The sequence below is a fragment of the Dipodomys ordii genome, unplaced genomic scaffold (assembly GCF_000151885.1).
Source record: "Dipodomys ordii isolate 6190 unplaced genomic scaffold, Dord_2.0 Scaffold58, whole genome shotgun sequence".
NCBI lineage: Eukaryota > Metazoa > Chordata > Mammalia > Rodentia > Heteromyidae > Dipodomys > Dipodomys ordii.
The window spans coordinates 5,509,558-5,537,295 of record NW_012267274.1 but is presented as its reverse complement, the minus strand read 5'-3'; the positions used below and the strand labels follow the sequence as shown (position 1 = coordinate 5,537,295).

General features: G+C 39.0%; 1 protein-coding gene across 2 annotated transcripts in view; it reads left to right on the top strand.

Annotated features, from left to right (window-relative positions):
- Positions 1-2,548: 2,548 nt before the first annotated feature.
- Zranb1 (zinc finger, RAN-binding domain containing 1) overlaps positions 2,549-27,738 on the top strand; it is a 46,159-nt gene continuing 20,969 nt past the window's right edge. The window contains exons 1-3 of one of the 2 annotated variants that reach the window (XM_013021961.1): positions 2,549-2,570; positions 4,871-5,721; positions 26,046-26,233. In XM_013021961.1, coding sequence (XP_012877415.1) covers positions 4,908-5,721; positions 26,046-26,233 — 1,002 coding nt within the window. In that variant the 5' untranslated portion in view covers positions 2,549-2,570; positions 4,871-4,907. Of the gene's footprint in view, positions 2,571-4,870; positions 5,722-21,652; positions 21,775-26,045; positions 26,234-27,738 lie in introns of those variants that run through there. The other variant, XM_013021962.1, reaches the window with a different exon arrangement.

The following is a 27,738-nucleotide window of genomic DNA, read 5'->3' as shown; positions in this document are numbered from 1 at the left end:
AGGATTACAGGCGTGAGCCACCAGCGCCCGGCTTGCATTAATTATTTTTAAATTTTATTTTTAGCACTATTTTTTGGCGACCTGGGTGTTGTCACTGAACTTTTTTGCTCAAGGCTAGTGCTCTACCACTTGAAGCACAGCTCTACTTTCAACTTATTTTTTGGTAGTGAATTGGAGATAAGAGTTTTGTGGGTTTTCTTGTGCAGACTTCGAACTGTGATCCTCAGATCTCAACCTACTATGTAGCTAGGAGTGCAGGGGTGAGAGCCACTGGTGCCTGACTGGATCGATTATTTTTATGTTTTGGTGATGGGGCTTGAATTCAGGGCCTGGGCACTCTGCTTATGCTCTTTTTGCTCAAGGCTAGCACTCTGACACTTGAGCCACTGTGCCACTTCCATTTAAAAATTTTTTTTCTGGTTAATTGGAGATAAGAGTCTCCCTGATTTTCCTGTAGGACTGGCTTCCTCAGATTTTAGCTCCCGAATAGCTAGGGTTACAGGTGTGAGCCACCAGAGCCCAGCTGGATTGATTGTTTTTTTTTTTTTTCCCCCCTCAGTCGTGGGGCCTGAACTCTGGGCCTGGGCACTGTCCCTCAGTTCTTCAGCTCAAGACTAGTGTTCTACCACTTGGGCCTCAGCGCCACTTCCGGCTTTTTCTGCTTATGTGGTGCCGAGAAATCGAACCCAGGGCCTCATATATGCAAGGGAAGCACTCTACCACTGAGCCACCTTCCCAGCCCAGGATAGATTATTTTTGAAGTAGAATTTCATTTTATGTCTAAGCTTTCTTGTGTTGCCCAGCCACTGATTGAGATGGAGTCTAGTGAACTTTCATGCCAGAATCTTGATCTCAATTTCTACTACCCGGGTAGCTAGTTACAGGCTGGAGCCACTGAGCTCTGATACTGCACTTTTCTTAAATCTCTGGGCTTGTTTGTGTTGTTCTGTTACCTGTATTTTCAGAGTAGATTCATTAGGTATTATTTTTACTAGGTAGCTGATGATGATGATGATGATGATTTGGGGCTGGTGATTCCAAGGTCTTGAATATACTAAATATACTCTATTGATTAACTAGTTTACATAATTATTTTTTATGACAGGGTTTTGTTTTTCTAAGCTTTGGTATTTAAGTATATTATATCAGCACATAATTCCATGCCAAGTAACTTAAGTAATTTAAAGTTACAGCTGTGAAGTTGATCCTACAAACATATCAGAATAAGATGTATCAAAGCAAGTATGGGTTTTTGAGTGCAAACATTTAGATGCAGTATTAAAATATTAAGTCTGTAGTATACGTTTATTTAGTTCACTTAGTTTACGTTCAGTATAGTCCACAGTATATGACATGGGTTCTTGTTATAAGTTCCTGCCTGCTCGTTACAGTCCCTCCCTCCCTCTATTGTGGGGCTTGAACTCAGGGCTTGGGTGCTGTCCTGGAGCTTCTTGTATTTGCTCAAGGCTACTGTTCTACCACTTTGAGCCACAGCTCCATTTCTGTTTTTCTGGGGGTTAATTGGAGATAAGAGTCATGGACTTTGCTGACCAGGCTGGCTTTGAACTGCAATCCTCAGGTGTCAGCCTCCTGAGTAGCTAGGATTAAAGGTGTGATTTGCCAGTGCCCTGCTCATTTATAATTTCTTATAGCATGAACAAGTAATTTATGTATTTCATTCCTGAGAAACTGAAGGAAGGAAGGAACTAATGAATATGAAAATTGTTATCATATCTATTCACTTTACAAATATTTTTATGGTTATAGTTCCCTGCTATAAACATACTTTTGAGTTGCTGTTAGATTGTGTATAATCAGTGATAAAGGAAATTTGAAAAGTCAAAGCAAGATGAATTAAAATTACTTGGATGAAGATAATAATGGTAGTTGCTGAAAGATAAAATAACTTAAAAGATGAACCTAAGCCTTCCCCCTTTTTCTACTTATTTGGATTGTGTTACCTTTCCCATTTCAGTAATACAAGTACTTAGTACTGCTCATACTGCCTAGCTTGGAGGCACATGCCAGTAATCCCAGCACTCAGGCTGAGGCAGGATATTGTGAATTTGAGGCCAGTCTAGGCTAAAAAGTGAGTTTGATTTAGGCCAGGTTGGGTTAATTGGTGAGACTGACTCAAGAAAACAAGATAATATTGTTTGTGTGTGTATACGCACACACATATATTTAACATTATATAGAAACATTTCTTTCTCATGTTTAATTTGACTAACCAGACCAAAAAATTAGCTATTTTTATTTCTGTATTAATATTCTAAATATAATACTTTATTATTAAAATAAGTGAGTAAAATTAAAATAGAGTTAAAGTTAAGCCTTTGTAAAAATATTTTTTGAATAAAATAGTAGGCTGTAAGTGAAATTCAGTTTTGGTCTCCTTTACAGGAATAGCTATTCACAGTAAGACAGAACTACTTATCACGTTGTGCAGTATCTCCTGAGGAAGTCAGAGTCTGAGCCAGCATGAAGACTATCTTTGGTCTGATTTATAACTATACTGTTATTCTAACCATGTGCAAGGTGGAGGTTATAGCATGGAAACTAACATCTTAGTAAGTGTGATTTTTATTTTAGCCATTAAATAGTACCCTTTCTTGTAGTGAAGTTGTCCTCTTAGCAAAGTTTACACTGTAAATGGGATGTGGATTTGGCAGGTAGGAACAGATAACACTTCTAAAGTGGTTTAGCGCTCCTCAGTGTAGGAAAAAAATCACTCAGAAATGGGAAGTATCTATTTCTCTTTGCTGGTTAAAAAAGTGATTGATGGGTGGCTCCAGTGGTAGAGTGCCAGCTTGAGAGAAAAAGCTAAATGACAGCACGTAGGCCTCAAGTTGAAGCCTCAGCATCAGAACACACACTCACACACACTCACACACACACTCACACACTCACACACACACGATGATGGGGAATCAGATCAAGTGTGGTAGAATTAGGTCTACAAGAGGCTTCAAGAGGATTGTGAGTTTGAGTCTATCCTGGGCTATATAATGAGATCCAGTCTCAAAAAACAAAACAGAAACAAAACAGAACCCAAAAACAACAAATAAAAAAGTTGTAAGATGAACATTGAGTTGTAAAAAAATTAAGAACATGTTAGAAATTGGCTTTTGAATGTAAATTTAAGTCATTAAAGTATTCTTAAATTAGTTGCATAAGTTGTTTCACTTATGCATTAGTTCTAACTAAACAACACAAATCTTTATTTTGGTAGAGTATTAGTGAAGCTGACTGTGGAATACTAGAAACTTGTTTGTTTGTTGGTGGTATTGGAGTATTGAGCATAGGGTCTCATACTTGCTAGGTGGTAGGTGCACTATGACTTAGCTATGCTTCCAATTCTGCTTTTTGATTTTTTTTTTTTGAGATAGGGTCTCATTTCCCATCCAAGCTTGGGCTTAGACTACAGTCTGCTAAATTTAAGCTTTCTGTCTAGCTGGGGTGACAGCCGTGAACAATCATACCCAGCTTTTTTCTGTTGAGATGGAATTTTGCAGACTTACGCAAGGCTGGCTTGTAACTGAGATCTTCCCAATCTCAACCTACAATGTAGTTAGCATGTTATTGTGCTTGGAGGGGTATCTCAAACTCTTCACCTGGTCTTGAACCTCCATCTTCCCATTCTTTGTCTCTCAAATACCTACAACTATAGGTGTGAACTACTGATGCCCAACTCAGAACTCTTGTTTTTTTCTTTTTTAAATTTTTGAGACAAAGTTTTGCTGGGTCGCTTGGGCTGGTCTGGAAACAAGATCCTCTTGCTTCAGTCTCCCAAATGTCAAGATTCATGCCCAGTTTCTAAGAATTTTTAAAACGATTCAGTATATATTTAATGTGAATTGAATTTTGAATACATTAAAAAATTTCAGTTGTTGCCAGTTGCTGGTGGCTCATGGCTGTAAACCTAGCCAGTCAGAAGGCTGAGATATGAATATCAAGGTTGGAAGCCAGCATAGGCAGGAAAGTCGTGAGACATTTATGTTCAGTTAACTGCAGAAAGCCTGACGTGGAGCTGTGGCACAAGTGGTAGGGCCTTGAGCACAAAAGCTCAGGAACAGTGCTCAGGCCGAGTTCAAGCTCTAGGACTGGCCAAAAATAAAAAAGGCTGAAATATTATCATGCATATTATATCTTTATGATTATGCTAGTAGGTAATCTCAGCTGTTCTGTCTATTTTATTTTTTCCCAAGTGATAGTATTCTTTTTGTGCTCCTCATTGAAGTAGATTTTTGAGAATACAGAATATCATCGAATGATTTCTCTTTCATAAGATTACTTTGTTGTTAATTGAAATGATTACTCTTTTGCATCTTTGCCCGTGCTAAATAAAAACAGTGAATAATTAGCACCTTTAAGCTGCTTTCCTCTCTTAGCAAGACTAATAGAGATGACTGATCTTCTGAATCCACGAACCTGATTGTATAAACTACATCGCTTGTAATTTGAGAAGATATTATTTGGTTTGTGTTCTTTCACTTCTCTTTGAGTCTTTTTCACTATTGGATACTTTTCTAAATAGATGGTATTAGCTGAGCCAAAATTAAGTATTACTTATTGTAGTGCTTAAAATAGTGACATCCCTTCCTTTCAATCTCCTTCCTTAGAACAAATGTTCCTTTGTCTCCTACCTATTACCATTGTATTCCAAAGTAAAATTTCATTGAATCCTGAAATCTAAGAATTTTCTTTGGGAGTTTATCTCTATTATCTCTATGGCAATTCAAAAGAAATGTAGAATAATTTAGTGGGAAATCTTAAATGCATTGTTTGGGCATATTTATTGTTTGGGGATATTTTTAGAGGTGGAATTATGTAGGTACTCTGTTAATAATGATATCCTAATTGTTTATAGCTTCCTGCCTGGCATAACTCACTTGAAGAAGCGCACAATGTCAGAACGTGGAATTAAGTGGGCTTGTGAATATTGTACGTATGAAAACTGGCCGTCTGCAATCAAGTGTACTATGTGTCGTGCCCAAAGACCCAGTGGAACAATTATTACTGAAGATCCATTTAAAAGTGGTTCCAGTGATGTTGGTAGAGATTGGGATCCTTCTAGTACTGAAGGAGGAAGTAGTCCTTTGATATGTCCAGATTCCAGTGCAAGACCAAGGGTTAAATCTTCATACAGTATGGAAAATGCAAATAAGTGGTCATGCCACATGTGCACATATTTGAACTGGCCAAGAGCAATCAGATGCACCCAGTGTTTATCCCAACGTAGGACCCGGAGTCCCACAGAATCTCCTCAATCCTCAGGATCTGGCTCAAGACCAGTTGCTTTTTCTGTTGATCCTTGCGAGGAATACAATGATAGGAATAAACTGAATGCAAGGACCCAGCATTGGACCTGTTCTATTTGCACATATGAAAACTGGGCCAAGGCTAAAAAATGTGTTGTTTGTGATCATCCCAGACCTAATAACATTGAAGCAATAGAGCTGGCAGAGACTGAAGAGGCTTCTTCAATAATAAATGAGCAAGACAGAGCTCGATGGAGGGGAAGCTGCAGTAGTGGTAATAGCCAAAGAAGATCACCTCCCACTACAAAACGAGACTCTGAAGTGAAAATGGATTTTCAGAGGATTGAACTGGCAGGTGCTGTTGGCAGCAAGGAGGAACTTGAAGTGGACTTCAAAAAACTAAAGCAAATTAAAAACAGGATGAAAAAGACTGATTGGCTATTCCTCAATGCCTGTGTGGGTAAGTTTCTGTTTCCTGCAGTTTTTGAATGAGAGTGGAAAAGGTCATGCATGAAAATGACATGCGGCTGGGTGCTATGCTTCACATGGAATCCAAGCTACTTGGGAGGTGGAGATTGGAAGGATTGTGGCTTGAGGCTGCTTGGGCAAAGTGTTCTTGAGACCCCCATCTCAACTAGGTATTGTGTCATGGCATGTACTGCTCCTTCCAGTCATGCAAGAGGCTGAAATCAGGAGGATCTCAGATTGGATCTCAGGTTGCCCAGGATAAGATGACAACCTACTTCAAAAACAATGAGAGCAAAAATGGCTGGAGGCCTGGCTCAAGCAGTAGAGTGCCTGCATAACAAGCACAAAACCCTGAGTTGAGGGCCAGGAAGGTGGCTCAGTGGTAGAGCGCTTGCCTTGCATGCATGAGGTCCTGGGTTCAATTCCTCAGCATCACATAAGCAAAAAGAAAAAGGCTGGAAGTGGCGCTGTGGTTCAAGTGGTAGAGCGCTAGCCTTGAGCTGAAGAGCTGAGGGACAGTGCTCAGGCCCTGAGTTCAGGCCCCACGACTGGACCCCCCCCCCAAAGCAAAAACAAAAACCAAACAACCCTGAGTTGAAACTTCTAGTACTTGCAAAAAAAATACCCTGAAAATATGTAAAAGAAGTCAGTATTATTTACTATGGAATTCCTTTACTACAATAACTATACTCTTTAAGTTTGTATGTGTGAAAATCTGTATGTGTGACCTTGTCAGCTTTGTACTAAATTGTCTATTTAATTATATATTTCCATCAGCAAGGGAATGAAAACTTTAAAGCCATTTTTTATGTATTGGTGGAAAAGTATATACCTGGAGTTAAAAACTTGTCCTCTTCTTGTAACAAGATGTTACTGAGGAGCACCAGCTGCTGTTTCTGAGTATTGGTAAACAGTGTGAGCATCTTGTGATGAGAGAGGCTTTAGTCATATGTTAAAAATATCACAAAAATATGTGACTCCAAGAAGTTGAACAGAGTATTGACCTTGAAAATGCTGATATCTGAATATGAAAGTTAGTAAATATTTGTAAACTTCATGGGACTGTTTTCATATAGCCAGATGATCCTATAGTTCAAATTATGATATATGTATGTTGTGTTTTTAGTGCTTTCCTAAGGAAATTTACAATATTGGGCCAGTTATTAGTTAAGTGCTGCTGAAGGGCAGAGACACATGGCAGCAGAAATTCTTTCCAGTAATTGGCCTAGTGAGAATTAACCATTTGTTACATAATTTACATAACAGTTGTCTTTAAGTTTTTTTTTATTAAAAAATTGTTATTGTATGATGATGTAAAAAGGGATTACTATTTCATAAGTGAAATAATGAGTACATTTCTTTTTGGACAGTGTGACCCCTTCATAGTTTCCCAGACTTACCCTCCCTTCCCCATCTATAAGTTGTATAGTGTCTGAGTACCTCTGCTGCATTCATCCAAGTTTATTTTTCTAGTAGATTTAGATGTTTGAATTTTAATTTTGATAGGGTGCTTACTTTGACATTCACTTTTGCTAAGAATATATTGAGTGATTAATGAGGTTAGACTTTGAGAAGAATAGGTGAGCTGTAAATGTGACTTATTTTCCTTTCATTTACCTTTGGATACAGCCCCAGAAATATAGAGGTGATAACTGTATGAACATGTTAGTCCTACAAATTGGTCTCAAGAAATGTTTTTTTTAATTTTAGTTTTGTTCAGACAAAAAATAGCCCAGCAGATGAGTCCTTCTGAAGAGTTTTAGTGGCACTTACCAAGTGTTCTCATTTTCTCCTCACTTGAGGACTAGTGGGGGAAATAAACTGAGCCACGTTCTGTCGTCCTTATTTCCTACCTGTTTGCTGGGGGTTGGGGTGGGGCGACAGTGCCAAAAATGTGACATCAAAAAGTGCAATCTGGGAATGAGAGCGAGGATGATAAAGGAGAAAGTGTGAGTTTAAATTTGGTTGTCCAGAATGTGTGTTTTGTCATGCTAGGTTTTCAGCTGGATCTAGGTCAGTGCTTACCGTAGATTGCTCTTCTTCTTGAGTAGAGGGTGTTGTGCCTAAGAGAATACGCAGTGCTACCTCATTAATAGTGTTTTTGTTCTTTTGTTACACTGAATTAGTTGCCATGTAAAATTGCATCTTCATTCATGACTCAAGTTGGTCTTTTGAAAGACACAGGATTCAAATAAGACTTCAAAATTGAAATTAAATCTACGCTTTAACTTTTATATCTAAGCCCCAGCTCATGTGCAGCTGCCTGTTTCAGTGAGGTAAAAATGGAAATTGTCTCTCTTTCAAGTCTATTATCACACAGATTCTCATCTTGGTTGGTGACTGGTAACAAATTCATTGTTTTGTATATGCCAAAAGCCTTTGTCATCATTTATTTTCATTTCTTTGTCTCCATTTCTATTTGTCTGAAAATCCTGTTGACTCTATTTTCATAATATATTCAGAATCTGCTTCTTACCACCTTGATCGAAACCAAGTCTGTCTCTTCCTTTCTGTACCTTACAGTTGGCTCTTAACATAAGAACTATAATAGGAGTTCTGTTTAACCCTCTAGCATGGAAGTATCACTCAGAACAAAGCTGAAGTTCTTCTAAGATTCTATAAGGTCACCCTCACATGTTTGCCTCTGAATTCATCTGCTGTAAGCTTTAGCTCTTTCTTTCTACTCTACCACCTTTTTTTTCCCCCCTACTGATAAGCCTCAAAGCCTTTCCTTTCCGTTATCCTCTCCAGGTGTAGAGTTTGCTAAATAGCCTTCTTTAGTTCTTATCTCAAATAATGCTTTCTTCACCGGGCCCTTGTAACTGCTGTATTTGAAATTTCATTTCAGTCCTATAGCCACTGCTTCCAGTTTTAATTTGCTTTACCACCTTTGTCACTTTCTAATAAGCTTATTCATCTTGCTCTTATTATTCATGTTTTCTCCTGAAATTTAAGCTTTTTGAGGGTTAGGAATTTTATCTGTGTTGAAAATCATCAGAATATATATAGTAGGGGTGGGAATGTTGCTTAATGTGGCAGAGTGCTTGCCTAGCATGCATGAAGCCTTGGGTTCGATTCCTCAGTACCACATAAACAGAAAAAGCTGGATGTGGCACTGTGACTAGAGTACTAGTCTTGAGCAAAAGAAGCTCAGGGACAGTGCCCAGGCCCTGAGGTCAAGCCCCAGACCTGGCAAAAAAAAAAAAAGAACAAAGAAAAAAAATATAGACTAAGCATAATTTATATTATGTTGAATGTAAGTTATGAGTTCTTTTTGTTTAACACTGGGAAAAAAAATCCTGAACTAAAGTCAGCTTTGTAGCTGTTGAAATAGGAATTAAGAAGGTTGAATTTTTTTTTTTTCCCTGGGTCCAGTCGCAGGGCCTGAACTCTGGGCCTGGGCGCTGTCCCTCAGCTCTTCAGCTCAAGGCTAGCGCTCTATCACTTGAGCCACAGCGCCACTTCTAGCTTTTTTCTTTTTTTTGCTTATATGGTGGTGCTGAGGAATTGAACCCAGGGCCTCATGCATGCAAGGCAAGTGCTCTACCACTGAGCCACCTTCCCAGCCCCTGGAAGGTTGAATTTTTTATACAACTTTTCTACATAGAAATGCCTTCCTATCAGGCAGTCAAGACTTATTAGATCAAGCAGTGAATGCACCATTTTAGAAATGTTTCTGATCAACAGATCTTAATCCTGCTCCTCAGATGGATTTTTAGATTCTTTGCCATCCATCTCTCTCTCCGTCCGTCCGTCCGTCCGTCCGTCCGTCCGTCCGTCCGTCCGTCCGTCCGTCCGTCCGTCCATCCATCCATCTATCTATCTAACTATCTATCTATCTATCTATCTATCTATCTATCTATCTATCTATCTATCTATCTATCTAATCATTCTCTTGCTTAGTCTGTGGCTTGAGTTTAGAGCCGGGGTGCAGTCTCTGAGGTTTTTTTGCTCAAGGCCAGCACTCTAGCACTTGAGCCACAGCACCACTTTTGGCTTTTTGCTGGTTAATTGAAGATAAGATTCTTATGGTTTTTCTGCCCTGGCTGGCTCCTCAATCTTCAGATCTCATTCAGTAGGTGGGGTTACAGTCATAGGCACTTGTGCCCAGCTTGAATTTTTCTTTTTTGATGCCAATACTGGGGCTTGAACTCAGGGGCTGGGAGCTGTTCCTGAGCTCTTTTTGCTCAAGGCTAGCGCTCTACCTCTTTGAGCCAAGTTCTACTTCCAGTTTTCTAGTGGTTAATTGAGATTAAGTCTCACAGACTTTCCTGCCTGGGCTGGCTTTGAACTGTGATCCTCAGACCACAGCCTGCTGAGTAGCTAGGATTGCAGACATGAACTACCAGCACCCAGCTACTTCCAAATGTTTGCTGGTGAATTGGAGAGTCCCACTGACGTTTCTGTCCAGGGCATGGCTTTGAACCATGAGTCTCAGATCTCAGCCTCATGAGTAGCTAGGGTTAGAAATGTGTCTTCAGCTCCTGGTTGGATTTTTTTAGGCTGGACCTACTCTGCTTTGCCCTGGCTGTCAGGGAGAGCTAAGATAAAATGTGGCCTAGTCTTACTGACAAAGAGGCCTTTGTTTTTCACCAGGTAGTGTATGGGTATGAAAATTCTGAAGTCAGGTTTCTTTCTTTTCTTCATTTTTTCTAGTTTTACTAATGACAATATTTGTTTTTCCTTTTTTTTGTGTGTGATACAGGGGTTTGAACTCAGGGCCTCATACTTTCAAGGCAAGTACTTTACCAGTTGAGCCATACCTCCATCCCTTTTTTGCTTTTATTATTTTTGGATAAGATCTTGTTTTTTATTTTCTCTAGCCAATTTGGACCTGATCCTCCTATTCATGCTTCCCATGGAGTTGGGATAACAGGCCTGTGCCTCTGTGTCCAGCTATTCATTGAATAAGGTTGAATTAGGTTGTGTCTTGTGAGCTTTTTGCCTGGGCTGGATCCTCCCAATCTTAGCTTCTCCAGTAACTAGGGTTACATGTGAGAGCTACCGTGCCTGAATCTGTTTTTTTCTTTTTCTTTTTGAGACTGGGTCTTGCTTAATTGCCCCGGCTGGCATGAGGCTAATGGTCCCCCTACCTCAGCCTCTCAAATGTGCCACTGTACCCAACTGTGTCAATACTTGATTAAAAATACTGTGCATATTCTGAATTTGTTTTATCAGATTTTTTTCATGAAGACATTTCATTCAGTTACTATATCGTGCCTGTAACTTTTGCCTTTTTTTGGTGGGGGCAATACCAGGATTTTAATTCAGAGCTTTGTACTTATTTACTCAGCAGGGTGCCACTGCTGAGCTATGCCTCTAGGTGGTTGTTGTATGGTTAGTTGAAATAGGGTTTTACTTTTTGCTTGGGCTGGCTCCTTAATATTCCTGTTTTCTGCTCCCACCATAGCTAAGATGACAGTCTCCTGAAACTTTGTATTTTTTTTGGCCTGGTCTGTCCTCAGGTTGCAGTCCTTGTGATCTCAGCCTCCTGAGTAGCTAGGATTACAGGTATGAGCCACTGCTCAGCTTCCAAGTTGGCATTATGTCACTTTTTAATTCCAGTATTGGGGATCTTGCTTATGTTAGAAAAGTCTCTTGTTTTGTCTTGTGCAAGATCTTGCTCGGGAGGATGGGAAGGAGTTGAAATCTGGGTGAGGGTGCCAGTGATTCACACTTGGCATATACTTGGAAGATCACGTTTGAAAGCAGCTTGGACAACAGAAAAGTCTGTGAGACTCCATCTCTAGTGAATCATCAAAATGTTGGAGTAGAGGTATGGCTCAAGTACAGGGGCAAGGATGAGACTTGAGTTCAAACCTCAGGATTGTTCACTCTCTACAAAAAGCCATTTAGGTTAGGGTTTTTTTGTATTATAAAGGTGATGTACAGAGGGGTTACAGTAACATAAATCAGGTAGGGTACATTTCTTTTTGCACAGTATCACCCCTTCCCTTGCTCTCTCTGTTTTCCCCCCTCCCTTCACCACCTATAAGTTGTATAGCTCATTCTCAACATAGTGTCTACTGAGTACCAATGCTGCATTTGTTCACCCTTTGTCCCTCCATTTCTGTTCCTCTCCTTAACCCCCCCCCCAAGACAGATAATAAGAAAACCAAAAGGAAAAATCCTTTTGTTTCCATTTCTTAGAGTTCATTTAGATAAATATTATTTTATGTGATCAGAAGCACATGGGGATTGCATCTCTGTATTTAGGTTAGTTTATGAGTGATTGTAGTACTATGAACTGTACACCTGATTATTGGGTGATTTTTTTTTAAATGTCAGAATAAAATGAATTTTGTTTTTTGACATATTTAATTTAGATATATTTAAGACAACTTTGGCTGATTTTTTTTCTTTTAGTTCTTTAAAGTATTTCTAGAAGACTAATTCAAGTGATACAGTATTTGTACAGTAAGTGTGGGTGCTTTGTCTTAATTTATTTTCTTAAATCCTAGCTACTCAGGCGAGAGCTAAAGATCATGATTTGAAGACAGGCTAGGCAGAAAGTTCCATGAGACTCTTAGCTACAATTACCCAGCAAAAAGCAGAAAGTGGAGGTGTGGTTCAAGTGGTACAATGCCAGCTTTGAGTGAAAAAGCCAAGCAAGCATACAAAACCTCAGTACTCGCACACACAATCATGGTACACCAAGAGGATTTTATTTTCTGTCACGTGAAAAAAGCAGCTGTGTGCCTCAGAAGGTGCTTGGTATACATACTTTTTATTGTTGTTGTTGTTTACATAAAGTTAGGCTGGCCTTAAATTTTTGCCTTAGCCTTCTAAGTGTTGGGATTACTGGTGTGGATTAGAATTCCTGGCTGTTTTTGGTTTTGTTTGTTTTAAACATTTGAAGAACTCGGGATATATAAATTGTTCAAGAAAAATACAAATGCTTTCTATTTTCAAGTTCAGTACTTGCTGGCTTTAAACAGTGATTGCTTCACAGTTATATTTATGAAGCCCAAAAGTTCTGTATCTTAAAAGAAACACAATGAGATGGGTAGCATCCAAATCCACTACTTTTCTTTCTTTTTTTTTTTTTTTGCCAATCCTGGGATTGAACTCAGAGCCTAGGCACATTGTCCCTGAACCTCTCTGTGCTCAAGCCTAGCACTCTACCACTTGAACCACAATGCCACTTCTGACTTTTTGTGTTTATGTGGTTCTTAGGAATTGAACCTAGGGCTTCACGCATGCTAGGCAAGCGCTCTACCACTAAGCCACATTCCCAGCCCCTCGACTTGTCTTTCTTGGAGTTTCATTTCCCTGTACATCTCTTTGGGCCTTTTGTGATTGATATGATTAGCCCAGTGAAGACCCATACTGAATTTCTGACCATCTCTGTTTTAAGATATAAAGTTTATATTGTTGTAAGTCAATATATTTGCAGTAAATTTTAGGGCAGCAATAGGAATACAGTTCCAATAGCAATATTCATTTTAAGAAAAAATAATTTTACAATTTAATTAAAAAAATTTTTTTTTTTTACTAAATCAGGACCAGTTCTCAGAGAGAGGGTTTAGAGTTACTGTCTCGCTATGCAATGAAAGAGTTCACGCAGAGGCTGACTGTGAAATAGCCGTGCTGCTCTTCTTTCCAGCTAAGTGTGGCAGAGGTTTCTTTTCTGTCAGAGAACTAGCACTAAATTGAAAGGGCATAGTTGCTGGAACTTTGTAAAATTTGATACCTGTGAATGTTGCGTTTTTAGTTTTGATTTATACATATATATATGTATTTTACATTTTTTACTGTTTTTATCACAGTGATGTACAGAAGGGTTACAGTCACATAAGTCAGGTAAAGAGTACATTTCTTCTTGGTCAGTGTCACTCCTTCTCTCACTCTCTCCCAGTTTGTTCTTCCTGTCCCACTCAGTTTTACACTTTTTTTTTTTTTTTGGTCATGGGCTTAAACACAGGACCTGAGTGTTATACTTGAGCTTTTTTTGCTCAAGACTAGTACTCCACCACTTTAAGTCACAGCACCATGTCCAGTTTTCTGGTGGTTAACTAGAGATAAGAGTCTCACAGACTTTTTCCTGCCTGGTTTGGCTTTCAACTGCAATCCTCAGAATTTAGCCTTCTGAGTAGTAGCTAGGATTACAGGCATGAGCCACTGGTGCCAGCTGGTTTTACCTTTTTTTTTTCTTTTGAATAAAAACATTTTATCTGTATTTAGAATCACACATAAATTACCTTTAAGTTTTGCCTTTTTTTTTTGGTCCGGTCGTGGGGCCTGAACTCTGGGCCTGAGCACTGTCCCTCAGCTCTTCAGCTCAAGGCTAGCGCTCTACCACTTTGAGCCACAGCGCCACTTTCGGCTTTTTTCTTTCTGCTTATGTGGTGCTGAGGAGTCGAACCCAGGGTCTTGAGCATGCAAGGCAAGCGCTTTACCACTGAGCCACCTTCCCAGCCCAAGTTTTGCCTTTTTTAAGGCAGCTAAATCTCTGTCTATATGTAGTGGATCCAGTGTTAGGTCACATAATTTGAACGGTGTGTGTGTGTGTGTGTGTGTTGAACATGGTGTGTGTGTGTGTGTGGAAGGGGGAGAGGGAAAGACAGACAGAGAGAGAGATTTCTGTACTATTTGTTCTTCTTTGCTTGGGTTGGCCTATTTTCAGCCTGGTATATGGCAGCAGTTTTTGGCAATCTATTTTCTGTCTTTAGAAATTTTTGTGTCCTGTGGAATTATGTTACAATCATCATTACTTCCACATTGTTTGCTCAGAAGCAGATTTTGTTTGTTTTAACGTCATTTTTAGAGAGCATCTCTGGAAATTTAGGTAGGAAGTTAGGGATTTTTTTTAACATGTTAGATTACAATTTTTGATTTTATATTGATACTAGACCGGAAAGACACTCTTTTCTGATGTAGTATCTTGTGTGTGTGTGTTTTTAATGCATTACTTTACATATGAATGAAGGCAAAAAAGGCTTCAGATCTTATGAATAGCTTTTTTTTTTTTTGACAAAAATGGCTAAGTGAAAATATCCTATTAAAAGCTTTTAATAGAATCCAGAATATACAAACTCTTGTAGCAAATCTTTGGCACTGTATCCATAAAAGGATAGCAAGCGGCTGAAAACGCTGGCGATTGCTTCCTTGTATGTCCCTACTTAACTGATGGAAATGTTATGTGGGATGTGTGTCTGTAAAAACTCATCCTTTGCTTTATTCACATTCTTTCTGCTATATTTACTTTCTATCCAATGAGGTTCATACTAGCAGGTAGTAGAATTCTTTTTAGCATTTATGACAAGCAATTTTATTCAAGTAATTTGGTCTTGTGTTTAAAGGTTTAAGGATTTCTTATGGTGATTTTTGGAACTGGATACAAAATAGTATTTTTTTTTTTTTTGGTTCCAGTCGTGGGGTCTGAACTCTGGGCCTGGGCACTGTCCCTCAGCTCTTTAGCTCAAGGCTAGTGCTCTACCACCTGAGCCACAGCGCCACTTCCGGCTTTTTTTCTTTTTGCTTATGTGGTGCTGAGGAATCGAACCCAGAGCCTCATGCATACAAGGCAAGCGCTCTACCACTGAGCCACCTTCCCAGCCCCACAAAATAGTATTTTATGACATGATTTAAAGTAAGCTGAACTTTCATCAATATAAGTACATTTTCATAAAATACAAATATTGTCTAGGGAGAACACACACTTTTTTCCTCTTATCCTTTTATTGTTAATTGATTCTGGTCAGTTTAGTCTGGTATGGTTTTTTTAAAAAGAGCATCCAGGGGCTGGGAATGTGGCTTAGTGATAGAGTGCTTGCCTCGCATGCATGAAGCCCTGGTTTCGATTCCTCAGTACCACATATACAGGAAAGGCCTACAAGTGGTGCTGTGGCTCAAGTGCTAGCCTTGAGCAAAAGAATTTTTTTTTTTTACAAATTAAAGTAATACTTAAAATTTTATTTCAGCTTATATGTACAATTTGTTTAAATTGCTGACATAAACCTGTTTAATCCAAAAAAGAAATGTGAAAAATGTGAATTACTTCTACCAAAGAAAGAACAAGTTGGTATAGCCTATCCAAAAGTCTTCCACTAGTCTCTTCAGAAGATCTAACTGTAGTTCAAGCACAAGTTGGATGTCTTTTTATCCTTCAGGCTGTAAGAGATTTTCAGATTTAAATTTTTTATTTTAGTTTTTTGCTTGGTCGTGGGGCTTGAACTCTGGGCCTGACCGCTGTCCCTGCGCTCTTCAGCTCATTGAGCAAAAGAATTTGCTCAGGGACAGTGCCCAGGCCCTGAGTTCAAGTTCCACAACCGACCAATAAATAAATAAATAAATAAAAAGAGCATCCAGGAAAAGTGGGTTTTAGTCAGTTAAATAGATGGTGGTGGCAGACACAACCTGTGAAATACTCTTCTGGTTGCTTTTGGTATGTCTGAGAAGTAATTTCTGCCTCTCAGAAATGATTGATTATATAGACTTGCATACCAGTAATGTACACCTCCTGTGAAAAAGGAAGTAGAATCTAGTGATTCTTGATTTTGTGATACTGAATTATAATTACTGATTTAAAGACTTTTCTTTTTTGAAGGTATTAACTGAAAACACTAAGGCAATATAGGATGTGCTAAAACCCAAAACATTGGTCTGAAATAGAAAAATAAATCCTTAAAAAGCCTTATAAAAAGTTATGTATATTATAGAGCAAAAACAAAGTGCGGATCATTGAATTACCTGCAGTAGTTCTCTTTCTATTCTCATTAACCTTAGTCTTGTATAGCCAACTGGTTTGTTAACCATCAGTGTTTATTTCTAAAAGTTTCATGTTCTGTATAAAAGTTGCAAGTGTAAATACACTGAATGCAGCATACCTGTGCCAGTCATTATTACTTTGTTACCTTCCTTCTCTACTGAGTAAACATTTGAGTAGATGCAGACATAGGAAACATGTCTTGGTATTTACCAATATGGAGGATGTTTTCCCTACCTGAGCACATTATCTAATTATACAGGAAATGAGACAGAGTTTATATTTTGTTTCACCAGTTGTTTCAGTGATTGCCTAGCCTCAGACTGTTTAATCAGTGTAAGGCAGTGTCTGATTTTTTTTTTTTTGGTACTAGGATTTGAACTGAGGCCTTTGTACTTGGCTTCCTTGTTCTGCTGTCACTCTTTCCCCGTAAGCAATACCTCTAGATTTTTTTTTTTTTGGTTAAAAAAAAGGTGTATTTTTAAATTTTGCTATCAGTTATACAAAGAAGGATTTATTTTTTAGTATACCAGCATTAAAGTAAAGAGAAATGGTTTTAAATAGGGACAGACATTTCTTATTCCCCATGTAGGAAATCGGGGTTAAAGACTCTAGCTCTGCTTTTTTGCTGGTTATTTTGGAGATAGAGTTTTATGGACTTTGCTGTGGGGCTGGCTTTGAATCTCAATCCTCTGGATGTCAACTTTCTGCATAGCTATGATGACAGGCAAGAACCACCAGAGCTCAGCTTGCTTTTTTTTTTTTTTGATGGGTCATCAGGGCCTGGGCACTGTCCTGACCTCCTTTGCTCAAGGCTACTGCTCTACCACTTTCAGCCACAGTAGTACTTCTGTTTTTTTTTTTTTTTTAATTTTATTTGTGAAAATACTGTACAGAGGGGTTACAATTGCATGGGCAGGATAATGCGTACATTTCTTACCAAGCATTGCAGCCTCCTCCTTTGTTTACCCTTCACATCACTTCCCAGCCTCCCCTGGTTTTTTTTTGAGTGGTTAATTGGAGATAAGAATCTCACAGGGATTTTTCTGCCAGGGCTGGCTTCAAACTGTGACCTTCAGATCTGTCTTCTTGAGTAGGCTAGATTACAGGTGTGAGTTACTGGTGCTTGGATTCAGTTTGCTTTTTTTTTTTTTTTTTGTGACATTAATGTATTTTTTTTTTTTTTTGGGTCCGGTCGTGGGGCCTGAACTCTGGGCCTGGGCGCTGTACCTCAGCTCTTCAGCTCAAGGCTAGCGCTCTACCACTTGAGCCACAGCACCACTTCTGGCTTTTTTCTTTTTGCTTATGTGGTGCTGAGGAATCAAACCCAGGGCCTCGAGCATGCAAGGCAAGCGCTCTACCACTGAGCCACCTTCCCAGCCCGACATTAATGTTTTTGAAGAATCTAGTTTTGCAGGATAAGTCTGTTTGGAGGATTGGTTTAGATTCAATTCGCTTTTTAAATTATATTTTTTATTTAAGTAGTTGTATAAAGGAGTTATCATTCCACAAATGTTTATGAGTACAATGCATCTTGATTGATGTCAGCTCTTTCATTATTCTCCCTCATCCCACCCAACCTAACCCTTCCCTTCAATTTTCTTAATTTTGTAAAACGTTCATTGAATATTAGGATTGCATTCTTTCTCCCCCTCTTCCCCTCTTCATTTTTCTACCCTCCTTTCCTTGACACTCTTTCCCCCTCCCACCTTTCAAGTGCCAAATTTCTGGTATTCATTTTGTTGTGTTAGATTTAGATTTAGATTAGATTTAGATTTTCTAAGGAATTACACTGTTTGAATTCTCCCTTGAAAACACCATACTTTGGTTAATACATTTGTGTACAACTCCATATGTGCTTACTCGTATAGATCCAGTTTGCACATATGAGAGAACTCATGGCGTCTTTTTTCTCTCTGGGTCTGATTCACTTCACTTAACATAATTTTTTTCAGGTCCATCCAATTCTTTTCGGTGATATAATATCATTCTTCCTAATGGATGAATAAAATTCCTCTGTGTATATGTTCCATTCTGTTTTCTGTGAATTCCACCTCTAATGAGCCACATGAATGAAATCATATAGTATTTGACTTTTTTAGCACAGTGTCTATGTCATAACATATGCCAGAATTTGCTTTCTTTTAATAACTGAGCAATCATTGTATGGATGCAGTATGTTTTATGTGTTTGTAATTGGACATAAGTCTTGTTTCACCAAATTTAGACATTTGTACTGGTTTTAGTAATATGAAGGGCTAGTTTTTTTGTTGCTGTTAAATAGCAAAAGCAAGTATATGCATTACAGGATAGAGATAGGAAAAGCTATTAAAATGAAATAATAGCTTTTAGTATCACTATAGAACATCTAGATTTTTTGCACTTTTATTTGCTTTACTTTATATAGTTGGAATGCTTATTTTTATAAAACTTATATTTTGGATTAAAATGTTTTCCTCTTTTTAAATGTTATAAAAGGCGATGCTGAGAAAGGGTTATTGTTTCATAAGTCATGTGATACTGGGTACTGTTTCATAAGTCAGGTAATAACTGGGTACTGTCTCATTAGTCAGGTAATACTGGTTACTGTTTCATAATTCAGGTAATAGTGAGTATGTTTCTTTTTGGACAGTGGTACCCTTTCTCTTGCTCTCTCCCAGTTTTTCCCTCCTCTGTCCACAATTTGTATAGTTCATTTTCAGCAGTATCTACTGACTTCCATGGCTACCTTTGTTCACCCTTTGTGCTCCCCCCCCCAAGACAGATAAATGAACAAACAGGCAAAAAAGAAAAGAATACTCCTCTTGTTTCCATTTGCCTGGAGTTTATTAGATTAAGTACTATTTTATTTGATCGAGGCAGAGGTAGGCATTGCACCTTTGTGTTCATCTCCTAAATATACTCCTTTGTTCTTACTTTGTTTGATTCCCTAGAGTCTTGTATATTTTATTATGTATTTCAGATCTGGCTTCAGTATATGAAAGAGAACAAGAGCTGTTTGTCTCTGAGCTTGGTTACCTCACTTAACATGATTTGTTCTAGGTCTATCCATTTCTCTGCAAATGATATAATATTCTTTCTAATGGCTGCGTAGAATTCTATTGTGTATAGATACCACATTTTTTAAAAATCTATTCATCTGTTGTAGGGCATCTGGGCTGTTTCTGTAACTTGGCTATTGTGAGTGGTACAACAATGAATATGAATGTGCAAGTGTCTATGCTATCCTGGCACACAGGGCTCTGGGTAGATGCTCAGAATGGTATGGCAGGGTGTAGGGAAGATCTTTATTTAGTTTTTTTGAGGAACCTCCATACCACTGCCCAGAGTGGTAATTTACATTTCCACCAACAGGGTCTCTTTTTTCTCCACATCCCTGCCAGCATTTATTGTTCTTCAAATTCATGTTGGTGGCCAGTCTGAGGTGAGGTAGATTTGATTTGGATTTCCTTTATGGCCAGGGATGGTGAGTATTTCTTCATATGTTTCTTTACCATTCTTACTACTTCTTCAGAGAAATCTCTCCTTAATTCCTTTGCCCATTTAGTGATTGGTTTATTGGCTTTGGGAAGGGTTAGTTTCTTGAGTTCCTTATATATTTTGGGTGTTAGGCCTTTGTTGGATGTATTGTTGATAAAGCTCTTCTAGCGGTTGTCTTTCTAGTTGAGTACCTCCTTTGATGTGCAGAAACTTCTTATTTTGATGTAATCCCATTTGTCAAGTCTTTCTCTTATCTGCTGTGCCCCAGGGACTTTTTCCAAAAAGTTTCTACTTAGGCCTGTAAGTTCTAGCATTTTTCCTACTCCCTTGTACAGCAATTTCAAAGTTTCAGGTCTGACATTGAAGTCTTGACTCAGTTTAAGTTGATATTAGTGCATGGTGACAAACAGGGATCCACTTTTAGTTTTCTGCATATGGATGCCAACGTTTCCCAACACCAGTTATTGAAGAAGTTGTCTCCCCCGCCCCTGCATATCTTTGGCTCCCTTATTAAATATCAGATAACTGTTAAGTGTATGGTTTTATTTCTGGGTCTTCTAGTCTCTTCCTTTGACTGAATAGTTTGATGTTTGGTCATTTGAACTTGTTAATTTTCTGTAACCCATGAAATGTCTTTGGACCTCTCTCTGGCCATTTGTCACAGAGGACTTTGTTATGTGTTCTTTTAATCCTTCCATCCTTATGAAAAAATTTTTTCAGTTCAGTATCTATCCATTCTTTGGGATATATATTTTTGCAACAGTTGGTTTGTTAGCTGTTTGTTAGAAGATATAAGGAGTTAAGAACTCAGAACCATAAACTGTATTTGACATAATTTGTCATAATAATTAGAACACTTAAAAGGCCTTTGAGACTATTTGATTTCCTTATCTCATTAAATCTTTTCTGAAGAAGATATATTAATAAATGTGAGAATATTGTATAGCAGCTAGACTTGAAAGCTTACTGTTCTATAACGTTCTTCTAGGAATAGAAATGGTAGATTAAAATAATTTTTAAACAAGACTTTGTTATGTAACTTTGGCTGGCCTTGATTTTATAATCCTCTTGTGTTGGCCTCCCAAGTCTTGGGATTTTTGGGGTCCACAACAGTGTGGCTTAACTTGTTGCCATTGGTTTTGCTGTGAAAAATACAGCGAGAGCTGATCGGTTTGACTTGCTCAAACTGTTTCTGGGGTTCTCTGTGACTGTGCCTCTTTGAAAACTTAACACTTAAAAAGTTTTATTTGGGCCCTGGTAGCTCATGCCTGTAAATCCTAACTACTCAAGAGGTTGTGATCTGGAGGATCCTGGCCAGAAGCCAGCCTGGGGAGAAAACTGCTTACAGTTCCATCTCCAAAATAATCAGGAAAAAGCCTGGCCAGAAGCATTGTTTGAGTTGTAGAGTGCCAGCTGAGCAAGCAAGCATGAGGCCTTGAGTTCAGACCCCAGTACTACTTCCTCAGAACTGTTTCCCTCCCCAAATATTAAGGACATTTTATATTTAAAAGTAGTTTGAGTATTGAGTATTCCATAGATACTTAGGCCCAGGACCATGATTAAGCTAGATTTGGGAATATTAAATTTTTTTTTTTCTGGGTATATAGTTTCTCTTTCATATGCGAAAGAATGCTGAGTGCTACCTAGACATAGCCGGCTGCATCTGCATCTTTCTACTGACCATAGTATAGAACATTCTGAACATTAGCACTTAAAACTAACTTTTCTCTTTAAGGGTTCCTGAAATTGTGCCTGCAGACTCCAGGTCCACCCTGTCCCCACAGCATAAAGCATGCTGTGATGTCACAGCTACCATAGAACTCCAGGGTAGTGTTGAGCTGGCCCATGTGGGCTCAGGTAAGTCCTGGCTTTATTTTTTACCATTTGGCATTCTTTTCAAAGTTAGTTACCATATGATTTATGTAATAAAGGAATAGAAGGCAAAACTTTGAAAACTGTGCCATATATGGGGGAAAAATAAGTCTATTTTCTAAACATCTATGAGCCAGCTCCATATGCTAACCAACGGAGTTCCATCGTAGCTGTGAAGTCCCCAGGGAGCTATCGGCATTGGCCTAGCTTAGGGTACAACATGAATCTCTGCTGCTGCCACCTCTTTTACCCCCGCCCTTTTTTCTTGCTAGCAATACATAATAACATATTTCTCATTTATTTGTGTTTAAAGTATACCTACATTTTCCTTTATAATTATGTATCACGAATTACTTGTGTATTTTTGAATGTATAAGTATTGCAGGTTAGTTTTACACAGCTAATCAGAGTGCTTTCAGTTGTCTTTTTATTTGTCTTCATAGCATGAAGGGGAGGGAGACAGAATGTATAAGTTAAATGAAATATATGTTAAATTTAAAAAATACAAAGAGAAAGGGGGTGAGAGGCATTATGAGAGATCAGTGACCTACAGAGAAGGTAGGTCCTCTCTCTATATTGGAACATCATCATTGTTCCCTGGACTTTGTTCTATAAAACCAAGTGTTAGTCTTTGCACTTATTTGCCTCTCCCTCCCTCCCAGCTTTTTTTTTTCCTGTCAGCTGTGGGGCCTGAACTCTGGGTCTGAGCACTGTCCCTCAGCTCTTCAGCTCAAAGCTAGTGCTCTACCACTTGAGCCACAGTGCCACTTCTGGCATTTTCTGTTTATGTGGTGCTGAGGAATTGAGCCCAGGGCCTCATGCATGCAAGGCAAGCGTTCTACCGCTGAGCCACCTTCCCAGCCCCGACATTTACTAGTTTTTGTAGCTGAAATTCACCAGTCTCTGAAACTATGAGCTCTTACAGTTAATGAGAAAATAGAATTCTATATTCCCAAAACATTAGATAGAAGGTATTTTAAAGGCTTGTGCCTTTACTGCTTATGAGTTGTGTGTGATCATAGGCTTGCTTCGTGCTGGGAAGAGCAGTCTGTTCCTCCTCAGTTCCTACCTTCTCCATTTTCTGGGGCATGGGCAGCATAGCCTTTCTACAGCTTAATGGTGCACATGGGGTAGGAGAGAAGAATTCAGAATTTTTGGTAATTTGCATTAAATAGAATTCGTGTGTGTGTGTGTGTGTGTGTGTGTGTCTTAGATTTATTGAGACTCGTATACCACACAGTCCAACATTTGAAGTTCTATTTGTTTTTGTCAGTTGTGGGGCTTGAACTTAGGGCCTTTGTGCTCAAGGCTAACACACTACCACTTGTGCCACAGTGCCACTTCCAATTTGAGTGGTTAATTGGAAATATGAGTCTCATGGAGACTTTTTTGCCTGGGTTGGCTTCAAACCATGATCCTTAGATCTCAGCCTTCTGAGTAGCTAGGATTATAGATGTGACCACTGGTACCCTGCTTGAAGTTCTGTTTTTAAAAAGCCCTTACTATGAAGACATAACAGGAGGTATTGTAAATCATAATTCTAAAGTATAGTTGCAAACTTTGTTGAATTGTTTAATTCACAAACCAGTACCCCACCCTCTACTCATTGTGCTTAATTAGCTTCTAGTGTGTGTGTGTGTGTGTGTGTGTGTGCGCGCGCGCGTGCGCGCACACGCATGCACGTACCAGTATTGGGGCTTAAACTTAATTTTGTTCTTACTCCACTTTGTTGCTCAAAGCTATCACTACACTTTGAACCACCCATCCAACTCTGGCTTTTTTCCCCTCGTTAATTGGAGTTAAGAGCCTCGTGGATTTGTCTGTCCTTACTGGTTTCAAATTGTGATCTTCAGACTTCAGCTTTCTGAGTAGCTAGGATTATAGGCGTGAGCTACCAGTGCTTGTCAGTTAATTTCTAATTTCAAAAAATCCATCAAAGAGAGAGAAGTGAATCCTTAAGAATTTTAAAGATACTTCTAGACTTATCCATTGAGTTAGTTAAAATAGTAAAGATGGAAACTTAGTAGTTCTTCTCTCTGTCCAATGCAAAGAAGGAAGTTCTTTGGTATTTAGCTGTGGTCACTTCAAATTTGTCTTTCGAATTAAAAAGTATATTTAGAAATTGTATATGTGTACATACATATACACATGTGTCTACATACATATTTACCATGCATATCTTTGTCTTTTCAAGTAAATTGCTTAAACTCTTGGGGTTAGGTGTTTTTAGAATATTTTGTCTACAATACACAGCTTTTATAAATAGACTCATTTTTAGATTTAAGGTAATAACTAAAAGGTGTTGTGCTGCATGCACTTGAAATAGTTATGGCTTTATTTCCTCCTCCTCCCAGGTGGGGTCAAACCCAAGGTCTTGCAAATGCTAGGAAAGTACCCTACCACTGAGCTGTTTGCCACCAGCTCTGGCTCTGCCGATCTTGGTGCTGAAGGGAGAAGTAGCTGCCTTTATACATAATACTGCAGAAACAAAAGGGCATGGGATAGGCACACTTTTAAATAAAGTAAGCGACATTCAATTATTCAAAAATTGTATTCGAAAACACTTAACTGTTTAAACAAATTAAGCAGAGATTTTAGAGTTTTTTTGTACTTGAACATAATTAGAAACAACCCTCTTGCACCACAGGTGACTTTGAATTCAATTAGCACTTAATGTTCTGTTCTCCCAGTCTCACGCCAGCTTTACTGTGTTTCAGCCCGAACTACTTTTGGGGCATTGTTCTTTTAAGTATGTTTAGAAGCCTTTTATGTATAAAGTGGGATGGGGATGGGATTTAGAACTGAACTTAAACTTGTGTATTTGTAGCAAGGAATGTATTAACCCTAGATTACTGGGAAAAAAAACACAACAAAACAACCGGAACTCTTTTGTTATTGTGATGAGGAGTGAGAGAACTCTTGCTGAGCTTCAGTGAGAAGCTGAGTGTGCTAAGAAGTACGTGTGTGTGCTAGGCAAGGGCTCCACCAGAGCTGTCTGCTCCAGAATTGTGAAGGGTCTTACTATATTGTTCAGGCTATTCTCAAAACTCTTGGGTTTATGAAATCCTGACATAGCCTTCCAAGTGCTGGGGCTATAGGCTTACATTGTCATACCTGGTTTTCTCATGAGTGGTTTTTTTTTTTTTTTTTGGGGTTCGGTCGTGGGGCCTGAACTCGGCCTGCGCGCTGTCCCTCAGCTCTTCAGTTCAAGGCTAGTGTTCTACCACTTGAGCCACAGTGCCACTTCGGGCTTTTTTTCTTTTTGCTTATGTGGTGCTGAGGAATCGAACCCAGGGCCTCATGCATGCAAGGCAAGCGCTCTACCACTGAGCCACCATCCCAGCCCCTCTCCTGAGTTTTTAACCTGAAAACCTTTTTGTCTGTGCTTTGAGAAAAAGGACCTAAACTTACAGGAAGTATCTGTGATCCTAGAGTTTGCAGGATTCTGGAGCTGATACAGTTATTGTCTTAACATTAATCTTAAGATGAATATGGTGCATTGGTGGGAATGCAAAGGTCTTTATGGACAATGTGATACTGATTTGTTTGTAAAGTTTTATCTTAGCATTCAAAGTCATCTTTAACAGTCTTTCCTTTTCTGAGAATAGTCTTACCCAGGCTAGCCTTGAACTTGCTATGTAGCTTAGGCTGACTTTAAACTTGGGATCCTCCTGCCTCCACCTCCTAAGTTCAGGTGTTACTACATGTGCCACTGTGCCCAGCTGTTTATTAATCTTTCTTAATGGGCATAAGGAAGCTTTGGCTATGAGATATACTGAAATCAAAACATCGCCAACCTTTTTTTTTCTTTTTACAATAAGAATGGTTTAAATTGCTCTAAGTTATTTGTAACTAGCAGTATAGAAAGCTTAGCATTGACTGGAAGCACATGTGTGTCTCCTCAGTTTCTGCAGCCGGATGAGTGCGGGACCACCACAAAGACTATGAAGCCCAGTTCTCATACTAGGTTGCTGGTCTTTGCTTTACTTACTATATCCTAATAGTTCTTCTAAACCCCAGCAAAACATGAAGCCAGCTGTGATGGTAAGGTAAGTACTTAACGCAGTTCTAGTTGTGGAATGTTTGAAAATGTAGGGAAATGCTAATTTTCCTTATATTCTCTAGGACTTTAAATGATGCCCCAGGATCCTGGAAGCACAAAGAAACACATAAGGAGTTTGGAGTCACTGTTGTAGGTTTGTGCCTATTAAAGAAAAATAGAATTAAATACTCTTCTATTTTGATGCTTGTTTTAGGGGTTGTAGAAGGTGATTTAGGGGCCATAGAAGCTTATAAGTCATCAGGAGGAGATATTGCACGTCAGCTCACTGCAGATGAAGTACGCTTGCTGAATCGTCCTTCTGCCTTTGATGTTGGCTATACCCTGGTACACTTGGCTATACGTTTTCAGAGGCAGGATATGCTAGCAATATTGCTTACAGAGGTGAGTGTGGCATTTTAGTTAAATTTTCTTTTATATCAAAGAAATGTCTTCTTTAGTTTTCATTTTAACGTTACAGTGTTCTCCAGACAGTTGGGAAATTTTGCAGATGCACTTCTCCCCCCCTTCAAAATCAGCTTATATTGGAGATTGTAAAAGTATGTGTTTTTTAAGGCTTCCTGCCTGCCTACCTTCCCTTTCTTTCCTTTCTTCTTTCTTGCCTTTATTTTCCTCCTTTTGAGATGAGATATTGCTTTGTTGTTCAGGCTGGCCTCCCAACTCCTTAGGGAGACTCCTGAGTAGCTGGAACTACAGATGCACCTACCTATTGTCCCTATAAGTATGTGGTTTTACTTTTTTTGTTTTTTTTTTTACTTTGGGGCCTTAACTCAGGGCCTTGCACTTACTGGGCAGATGTTCTACCACTAAAAGCCCTCAGCTATTTATCTGTTTTTGTTTTTGACAGTACTGGATTAGAACCTCACACTCGAAGATCTCAGTAGGCAGGTGCCTTAGCACTGGAGCCACTGTGCAAGGCTGCGCCTCCTCCCTGCCTTTGATGTAGGCTTTGCTTTTTCTTTGGGCCACCTAGACTATGGTCTTCCTTTTGTGCTCCTCTGCATCACTGGGGTGACTGGCACATGGTGCTGTGTCCAGTCATTATGTTTCTAATGCAGATGGAATGATAGGCAAGGGCTACCACACTCAGTCATTGGTTAAGTTAGAGTCTTAGGACTTTGTTTTCTTGAGGTGGCCTTAAACTGTGATCTCTGCTTCTTAAGTAGCTATGATTATAGGCTTGTGCCATTGTGCCTTGCTCATTTTTCCTTTTGTTTTTTAGGAAGTGTCTTGCTTTTGTCTGGGCCAGCTTTGGACTGCAGTCCTCCTGCCTGTGCCCCAGTTTAGCTAGATTATGAACTGAAACGTCCATTCCTTGCTTGTTTGTTGAGATGGGGTCTTGGCTAACTTTTTCTTCCAAGTTGACCTCTACCTGTGATCTTCCTTGTCTGTCCGTGGTCCTCTTGATCTTTACCTCTCAAGTAACTGGGATTATACTCATGGTCTATCATACCTGGCCAGCGTATATATGCTTTTTTATTTTTTTGGCCAGTCCTGGGGCTTGAACTCAGGGCCTGGGTGCTGTCCCTGAGCCTCTTTGTGCTGAAGGCTAGTGCTCTAGCACTTGAGCCACAGTGCCACTTCAGGCTTTTTCTGAGTGGTTTATTGGAGATAAGATTCTCACGGACTTTACTGCCTGGGCTTGCTTCCTCAAATCTCAGCCTCCTGAGTAGCTAGGATTACAGGCATGAGGTACCAGTGCCCTTCCATATATGCTTTTAAAACAGGAATTGGCTTCAGTATTTAAATCGTCATGTTTGATTTTAAAAACATTGAAATGTATTTGTTATTTAGTTATTCCTCTAAAATATTGTGTACCTATATTATATGTTAGGTAGTGTGTTGGAGGATAGAATTGTGAAGGTGTTGGCTTTTCCTTTTTTTTTTTT